Source organism: Uranotaenia lowii, unplaced genomic scaffold (assembly GCF_029784155.1).
Source record: "Uranotaenia lowii strain MFRU-FL unplaced genomic scaffold, ASM2978415v1 HiC_scaffold_104, whole genome shotgun sequence".
NCBI classification, from domain to species: domain Eukaryota; kingdom Metazoa; phylum Arthropoda; class Insecta; order Diptera; family Culicidae; genus Uranotaenia; species Uranotaenia lowii.
The window spans coordinates 48,848-58,186 of record NW_026597011.1 but is presented as its reverse complement, the minus strand read 5'-3'; the positions used below and the strand labels follow the sequence as shown (position 1 = coordinate 58,186).

Here is a 9,339-nt window from a genome sequence, read left to right as displayed (position 1 = left end):
AACTCAAAAGGGTATGAATGTATGATGGTTCTTAACATGACATGATTCTTCAGAAGGCAAGATTCTTCAAAACATACGATACTTAAAAAAGCATGGTTCTTAAAGCGATTCTGGGTACTTAAAGCGGTGTAGGTGGCGGACTTAACTTCAATCATTTGCTTTAGTTTTTGACCAAATGTCATGACCGTTTCTCTGTAAGACTATGAATACTTTCTCTGTTAGGATTTCAGTGACAAAAAATCTGACTCAATCATACAACTTTCCTTTTGAATGCAATTCAACTGAATTCATTCCCTCTGACTTAAAATCTGACGACATTTTTGTTCAGCAAACCCTTGCTGTAATTTGGCACAAAGTTGTAACGTAGGTTATTCAAAAAATGAGTACCTCTTGACTCATTTAACTGACACAAATCTGACTTATTCTTGGTTAGGGCAGCGACAAAACGTTCCGCTTCATTTCTAACTGTGTGTTCATGGAAAAACTTTTCGTATACCAATTCTTCATTGGAGTAGATGGCCGTAACCCGACATGTTTTTGGCATCTAGAACCACGTTAGCTACTTCTGCTAGTGCTTGTAGAACAGGGTAAGGAAGGAGAAACTTTTTGCGGAGATTCGACCATTCGACCTGACACAATCCAACCAAAAACAGAGCTGTGAAGCGTGGGACCTTTCTTTGTGACTTTTCTTCGTTCATTCTTCAACAAACCCAAGTAATACTCGGCACCAATGACAATATCGATCCGCCTTGACTCGTAGAAGTAAGGATCGGCTAGCAGAGCGGAATCTGGGAGTGACAAGGATGAAGGATCAAACGATGTCGAAGGTAAATGTAAGGTAAGTTCAGGCAAAACGAAGAACTGTATGGTTTCTCTGAAACCCGAGATTTTTGGCGAACGTGAACAGACTTCAGAACGTATGGTTTTCGTTGACACTGACTCAGCCGACCCAATACCATGGACTGACAAACCCGTGGGTGTTTCTTCGAGCTTCAGCTTTCTCGAGAACTCTTCAGTCATCAGACAATGCTGCGAACAAGAGTCCAGCAGGGCTCTGGCTACCAGAGCGTTACCGTAGCGGTCTTTGATCTTGACAAGAGCGGTAGGGAGCAGAGTATTCGATGCCGGCTTAACAGATAGTGCTACGTAGCTTTGGCTTGTGCTTTGGCTTGTGCTTGGCATAGGTGAATTGATTTGTGTGGTTGTGTTTGGTGAATTGTGTGTTGCATTTTGCGATTGAGTGTGTGTTTCCGTAATTATTGGCATGGTTTGTTGTCTTTGCTGTTGATATGCTTGCTGTGGATTAATATGGGTGCTTTCTTGAATAGGTTGTGCGTTTGACAGTTGACTGAGTCTCGGATTCGACGAATTTGGAACGGAGGATCGCGTAGCATGCAACATAGTGTGATGCTTTTGTTGACATAACCGACAACTGCTACGAGTGCAGTTCGTCGCAAAATGACCAGGCTGCAGACAATTCCGACAGACTCGACTTCGATTGGCGGCTTCAACACGTTCTGATATCTTCAATCGAAGGAATCTCTGACAGTGAAACGGTGAGTGCCACGTTTCATTGCAAAACGGGCACTGGTTTGAGGACTTAAACGTTGTGTAGCTTGCTGATTGGATTCTCGGCTGATGATGGGTTGCGACGTTGAAGTGGGGTTCTTTGGCTGGAGCAACTGACTGCAGAACGGAACAGTAGTTGCGCAGAAACTTCCTCATGTCCTCGTATTTCGGTACTTCTTTGCTGTTGTGTTGTGTTTCCCAATTCCTTAGAGTGACAGAGTCAAGTCGCGAGCAAAGCATGTGCGCTAGAATGGTGCTCCAGCCATCTGTATCTTCACCGACCTTCTGCAGCATCATCAGGTTCTTCTCAAATTCGGTTATGAGATTATTGATACTTTCGTAGCCTTCTTTTCTGATTGGTTCTAAACAAAATAGTGCATCTAGGTACGTCTTAACGATCAGCTTCTTGTTCTCGTATCGTTCTGTCAGAATCTCCCAAGCGACAGAGTAATTTGCATCGGACAGCTCGATTGAGAGAATCTCCTTAAGAGCTTCACCGGAAAGGGATGACTTCAGGTACGTGAACTTCTCCATGGGCGCGAGTTGTTCGTTATTGTGGATCAGGGTTCGAAAACTATCGCGGAATGAAACCCATTCGCTAAGATTTCCACTGAAGCTAGGCAGACGAATCTCTGGAAGCCTAATTCTCGACCCCACGGTCACATGCTGATGATTGTGTGAAATCTCGTTCGCCTTTGACAATTGCTGACGCCTTAACTGAAGTTTGGTCAAGGCTCCCTTCAATCGGAAGAAACGGTCTTCAAAACTTAACAGCAGCTCGTCGTTCTCTTCCTCTCGTTGTGCTTCAGCTTCATCCTTCGCGTCGCCGTAGAGCTCCTTGGCCTTCTTTTCTTCACTTTCATACACAATCATTTCTATCTTGCTACGCACTTCGTGAAATTCACCGTACACTGGTTCTAAGGCTTCAAGCCTAGAACTAATTTGACACTCGTCACGTTCTGGATTATAATTCTGCACGAATCGGTCCACACTGTCCATGAGAAGCACTATTTGCCTCTCTCTTTTCTGCAACAACTTCAACTGAACATTTTTCGCCATTCTGACTGGAAACTTTATTCACTACTACTTAAATTTCAATAACTCTGAAGCTTCAGAGCTGATAAAGCAGCGATTCAACCCAAATTGGGGAAAAGTAGAAAACAATTTCCAATTTCCAAAATATCTGACCAACTTGGACCAAATTTGTCCAAAACTGACGAAATTCTGACACAATACTGACGTAGGCGAATTTGTTGTTGAAGTTCAGGAGTTTATTCTTAGTTTCTGACAAAATATGTCGAACGAATTTCAATTTCGGAATAATCAGACACCTTTGGACCCGATTCGTCCAATACAGAATTACTAATAACTGACTCAGGCTTCCAATTTCTGACGAAATCAAACTTGTACCTTCAGGCAAGTTCTCAAACTGACGTGTAGTTTTCTGACACAGGCTTGATATTTGACAATTTTTAAACTGACTCAACCGCTGACAAGTTTCAGATCAAATTTCTTACAAAAACTTAAATTTTGACTCAGACTCAATTCTGACAAGTTTCAAACAAGATTCCAACAATATTCACTTAAGAATTCCGACACAAACTGATTCAGACTTAATTCTGATAAGATCTCTGACTCAAACTTAATTTCTGACCATTCAGACTTAATTCTGACAAGTTTCCGACTCAAACTAAAATTCTTCAACAAACTTGTATTTTCTGACAAACTCAAACACCTTGGACCCAATCCGTCCAGTACTGAATAGTTCTGACCAAAAAATCTGACTTGCACCTTCTGTGCTTCTGACTTGCACCTTAATGTGCTCTGACATGCACCTTATGTGCTTCTGACTTAGGGTATATGCACTTAAATTTGATCAACTCGACGTTCCAACCGATCGCGACGCGAATTTGTGAGACTAGCAACCCGATATTGACAGCAGCGAGTGGGCACAACCAGTGTAAAAATCAAAGTAAAAATGCCAATAGAATACCAAAGACCAATTCTAGTTAAACGGTCAGGGCACACACTTCATGCAACTAAAAACAATTCAATCTCAATTCTAATTTTTATTAGCACTTTCTTTCGGCCGCATGCATCAAGCCAATATACTTCCTGCTATTTTTATTCCGGAAAACTGCTCCTTCAGACGTTGCGTCTTTGTTGGTTGCTCAAGATCAGCTGATGTCCTCTGTTGCGCTGCTGGTCAATCAGCTGTCCGCTGCTTCGTTCCTGTTAGATCAGCTGTCCTATGTATCGGCTTCACTTCACCAGTATGCTTCAGGTAACCGGTGGGCAATTGTTCCGAAATCGCGATGGCTGACACTGGAGTCCGATGCACTCAATTGCATCCAAGCCAAGCGTTCAAAAATGCACTTGCTTTGTTAGCACAATCACTTCGGTTCAATTGTTCAGTAGCGCTATGGCGATTTTGTGAACACAAAATGGTTCACACTTTTGCTGCTGAGCGATCGGCGGTCTTCACTTAATGTCCGATTTTTATTGTTCCGGAACCACTTTCCGGACGGTCATCCGGCTCGAAGGACCAAATGTTTTGGTACCGGAACACTTTCGGACCGAATTAAGAACTCGCGATAACTTTGGTTTAAACTCAACTTAAAAACACAAGTTTTTATTTCGATTTGATTGGTGGGGTTTTTATTGGCGATGTGAAGTACACGGCGGATTGGTTTGGACTGTGTCTACATTTGTGTTGTACAAAAAGTGGCGAATGGTGGAATTGCATATAAACCAAAAGTTCCCTATCATTACAAACAAACACATTTTCATATTGTTCAAGTATTAAATTTAGAGAGAAAAAAGCATAAACTAGCAGTAAACATTCTCTTTCCCTCTTCCATGAACAGAGCTCATCTCTTCTGAGAGGTGTTTTAGATCTGTTTCGGATGATCAGCCGGATGACGTATGTCTGTTCTACCTTCTAGTTCTTCACTACTACTAAACAGCTAGATCTTACCAAAACAGCTTCTAAAGGCCAGAAATCGCATTTTAAAGTTGTGATCCCAAATTAAGCTCAGAATGGCCGAAAAACGCTTCTAAAGGCCAGAAATCGCATTTTAAAGTTGTGATCCCAAATTAAGCTCAGAATGGCCGAAAAACGCTTCTAAAGGCCAGAAATCGCATTTAAAAGTTGTGATCCCAAATTAAGCTCAGAATCCCCGAAAAACGCTTCTAAAGGCCAGAAATCGCATTTTAAAGTTGTGATCCCAAATTAAGCTCAGAATGGCCGAAAAACGCTTCTAAAGGCCAGAAATCGCATTTTAAAGTTGTGATCCCAAATTAAGCTCAGAATGGCCGAAAAACGCTTCTAAAGGCCAGAAATCGCATTTTAAAGTTGTGATCCCAAATTAAGCTCAGAATGGCCGAAAAACGCTTCTAAAGGCCAGAAATCGCATTTTAAAGTTGTGATCCCAAATTAAGCTCAGAATGGCCGAAAAACGCTTCTAAAGGCCAGAAATCGCATTTTAAAGTTGTGATCCCAAATTAAGCTCAGAATGGCCGAAAAACGCTTCTAAAGGCCAGAAATCGCATTTTAAAGTTGTGATCCCAAATTAAGCTCAGAATGGCCGAAAAACGCTTCTAAAGGCCAGAAATCGCATTTAAAAGTTGTGATCCCAAATTAAGCTCAGAATCCCCGAAAAACGCTTCTAAAGGCCAGAAATCGCATTTTAAAGTTGTGATCCCAAATTAAGCTCAGAATCCCCGAAAAATGCTTCTAAAGGCCAGAAATCGCATTTTAAAGTTGTGATCCCGAATTGAGCGCAGAATGGCCGAAAAACGCTTCTAAAGGCCAGAAATCGCATTTTAAAGTTGTGATCCCAAATTAAGCTCAGAATGGCCGAAAAACGCTTCTAAAGGCCAGAAATCGCATTTTAAAGTTGTGATCCCAAATTAAGCTCAGAATGGCCGAAAAACGCTTCTAAAGGCCAGAAATCGCATTTAAAAGTTGTGATCCCAAATTAAGCTCAGAATCCCCGAAAAACGCTTCTAAAGGCCAGAAATCGCATTTTAAAGTTGTGATCCCAAATTAAGCTCAGAATGGCCGAAAAACGCTTCTAAAGGCCAGAAATCGCATTTTAAAGTTGTGATCCCAAATTAAGCTCAGAATGGCCGAAAAACGCTTCTAAAGGCCAGAAATCGCATTTTAAAGTTGTGATCCCAAATTAAGCTCAGAATGGCCGAAAAACGCTTCTAAAGGCCAGAAATCGCATTTTAAAGTTGTGATCCCAAATTAAGCTCAGAATGGCCGAAAAACGCTTCTAAAGGCCAGAAATCGCATTTTAAAGTTGTGATCCCAAATTAAGCTCAGAATGGCCGAAAAACGCTTCTAAAGGCCAGAAATCGCATTTTAAAGTTGTGATCCCAAATTAAGCTCAGAATGGCCGAAAAACGCTTCTAAAGGCCAGAAATCGCATTTAAAAGTTGTGATCCCAAATTAAGCTCAGAATCCCCGAAAAACGCTTCTAAAGGCCAGAAATCGCATTTTAAAGTTGTGATCCCAAATTAAGCTCAGAATCCCCGAAAAATGCTTCTAAAGGCCAGAAATCGCATTTTAAAGTTGTGATCCCGAATTGAGCGCAGAATGGCCGAAAAACGCTTCTAAAGGCCAGAAATCGCATTTTAAAGTTGTGATCCCAAATTAAGCTCAGAATGGCCGAAAAACGCTTCTAAAGGCCAGAAATCGCATTTTAAAGTTGTGATCCCAAATTAAGCTCAGAATGGCCGAAAAACGCTTCTAAAGGCCAGAAATCGCATTTTAAAGTTGTGATCCCAAATTAAGCTCAGAATCCCCGAAAAAAGCTTCTAAAGGCCAGAAATCGCATTTTAAAGTTGTGATCCCAAATTAAGCTCAGAATCCCCGAAAAACGCTTCTAAAGGCCAGAAATCGCATTTTAAAGTTGTGATCCCAAATTAAGCTCAGAATGGCCGAAAAACGCTTCTAAAGGCCAGAAATCGCATTTTAAAGTTGTGATCCCAAATTAAGCTCAGAATGGCCGAAAAACGCTTCTAAAGGCCAGAAATCGCATTTTAAAGTTGTGATCCCAAATTAAGCTCAGAATGGCCGAAAAACGCTTCTAAAGGCCAGAAATCGCATTTTAAAGTTGTGATCCCAAATTAAGCTCAGAATGGCCGAAAAACGCTTCTAAAGGCCAGAAATCGCATTTTAAAGTTGTGATCCCAAATTAAGCTCAGAATCGCCGAAAAACGCTTCTAAAGGCCAGAAATCGCATTTTAAAGTTGTGATCCCAAATTAAGCTCAGAATGGCCGAAAAACGCTTCTAAAGGCCAGAAATCGCATTTAAAAGTTGTGATCCCAAATTAAGCTCAGAATCCCCGAAAAACGCTTCTAAAGGCCAGAAATCGCATTTTAAAGTTGTGATCCCAAATTAAGCTCAGAATGGCCGAAAAACGCTTCTAAAGGCCAGAAATCGCATTTTAAAGTTGTGATCCCAAATAAAGCTCAGAATGGCCGAAAAACGCTTCTAAAGGCCAGAAATCGCATTTTAAAGTTGTGATCCCAAATTAAGCTCAGAATGGCCGAAAAACGCTTCTAAAGGCCAGAAATCGCATTTTAAAGTTGTGATCACAAATTAAGCTCAGAATGGCCGAAAAACGCTTCTAAAGGCCAGAAATCCCAAATTAAGCTCAGAATGGCCGAAAAACGCTTCTAAAGGCCAGAAATCCCAAATTAAGCTCAGAATCGCTGAAAAACGCTTCTAAAGGCCAGAAATCGCATTTTAAAGTTGTGATCCCAAATTAAGCTCAGAATCGCCGAAAAACGCTTCAAATGGCCAGAAATCGCATTTTAAAGTTGTGATCCCAAGTTAAGCTCAGAATGGCCGAAAAACGCTCCTAAAGGCCAGAAATCGCATTTTAAAGTTGTGATCCCAAATTAAGCTCAGAATCGCCGAAAAACGCTTCTAAAGGCCAGAAATCGCATTTTAAAGTTGTGATCCCAAATTAAGCTCAGAATCGCCGAAAAACGCTTCTAAAGGCCAGAAATCGCATTTTAAAGTTGTGATCCCTAATTAAGCTCAGAATCGCCGAAAAAGGCTTCTAAAGGCCAGAAATCGCATTTTAAAGTTGTGATCCCAAATTAAGCTCAGAATGGCCGAAAAACGCTTCTAAAGGCCAGAAATCGCATTTTAAAGTTGTGATCCCAAATTAAGCTCAGAATGGCCGAAAAACGCTTCTAAAGGCCAGAAATCGCATTTTAAAGTTGTGATCACAAATTAAGCTCAGAATGGCCGAAAAACGCTTCTAAAGGCCAGAAATCCCAAATTAAGCTCAGAATGGCCGAAAAACGCTTCTAAAGGCCAGAAATCGCATTTTAAAGTTGTGATCCCAAATTAAGCTCAGAATGGCCGAAAAACGCTTCTAAAGGCCAGAAATCGCATTTTAAAGTTGTGATCACAAATTAAGCTCAGAATGGCCGAAAAACGCTTCTAAAGGCCAGAAATCCCAAATTAAGCTCAGAATCGCTGAAAAACGCTTCTAAAGGCCAGAAATCGCATTTTAAAGTTGTGATCCCAAATTAAGCTCAGAATCGCCGAAAAACGCTTCAAATGGCCAGAAATCGCATTTTAAAGTTGTGATCCCAAGTTAAGCTCAGAATGGCCGAAAAACGCTCCTAAAGGCCAGAAATCGCATTTTAAAGTTGTGATCCCAAGTTAAGCTCAGAATCGCCGAAAAACGCTTCTAAAGGCCAGAAATCGCATTTTAAAGTTGTGATCCCAAATTAAGCTCAGAATGGCCGAAAAACGCTTCTAAAGGCCAGAAATCGCATTTTAAAGTTGTGATCACAAATTAAGCTCAGAATGGCCGAAAAACGCTTCTAAAGGCCAGAAATCCCAAATTAAGCTCAGAATGGCCGAAAAACGCTTCTAAAGGCCAGAAATCGCATTTTAAAGTTGTGATCCCAAATTAAGCTCAGAATGGCCGAAAAACGCTTCTAAAGGCCAGAAATCGCATTTTAAAGTTGTGATCACAAATTAAGCTCAGAATGGCCGAAAAACGCTTCTAAAGGCCAGAAATCCCAAATTAAGCTCAGAATCGCTGAAAAACGCTTCTAAAGGCCAGAAATCGCATTTTAAAGTTGTGATCCCAAATTAAGCTCAGAATCGCCGAAAAACGCTTCAAATGGCCAGAAATCGCATTTTAAAGTTGTGATCCCAAGTTAAGCTCAGAATGGCCGAAAAACGCTCCTAAAGGCCAGAAATCGCATTTTAAAGTTGTGATCCCAAGTTAAGCTCAGAATCGCCGAAAAACGCTTCTAAAGGCCAGAAATCGCATTTTAAAGTTGTGATCCCAAATTAAGCTCAGAATGGCCGAAAAACGCTTCTAAAGGCCAGAAATCGCATTTTAAAGTTGTGATCACAAATTAAGCTCAGAATGGCCGAAAAACGCTTCTAAAGGCCAGAAATCCCAAATTAAGCTCAGAATGGCCGAAAAACGCTTCTAAAGGCCAGAAATCGCATTTTAAAGTTGTGATCCCAAATTAAGCTCAGAATGGCCGAAAAACGCTTCTAAAGGCCAGAAATCGCATTTTAAAGTTGTGATCACAAATTAAGCTCAGAATGGCCGAAAAACGCTTCTAAAGGCCAGAAATCCCAAATTAAGCTCAGAATCGCTGAAAAACGCTTCTAAAGGCCAGAAATCGCATTTTAAAGTTGTGATCCCAAATTAAGCTCAGAATCGCCGAAAAACGCTTCAAATGGCCAGAAATCGCATTTTAAAGTTGTGATCCCA

The 9,339-nt window shown here is 41.0% G+C and overlaps 1 protein-coding gene across 1 annotated transcript; it reads right to left on the bottom strand.

The window, feature by feature from the left end:
- Nucleotides 1-555: 555 nt before the first annotated feature.
- On the bottom strand, nucleotides 556-2,628 carry LOC129759106 (uncharacterized). The gene has a single exon (XM_055756525.1). The coding sequence runs from the start codon at nucleotides 2,626-2,628 to the stop codon at nucleotides 556-558; it is 2,073 nt and encodes a 690-aa protein (XP_055612500.1).
- Nucleotides 2,629-9,339: the final 6,711 nt, after the last annotated feature.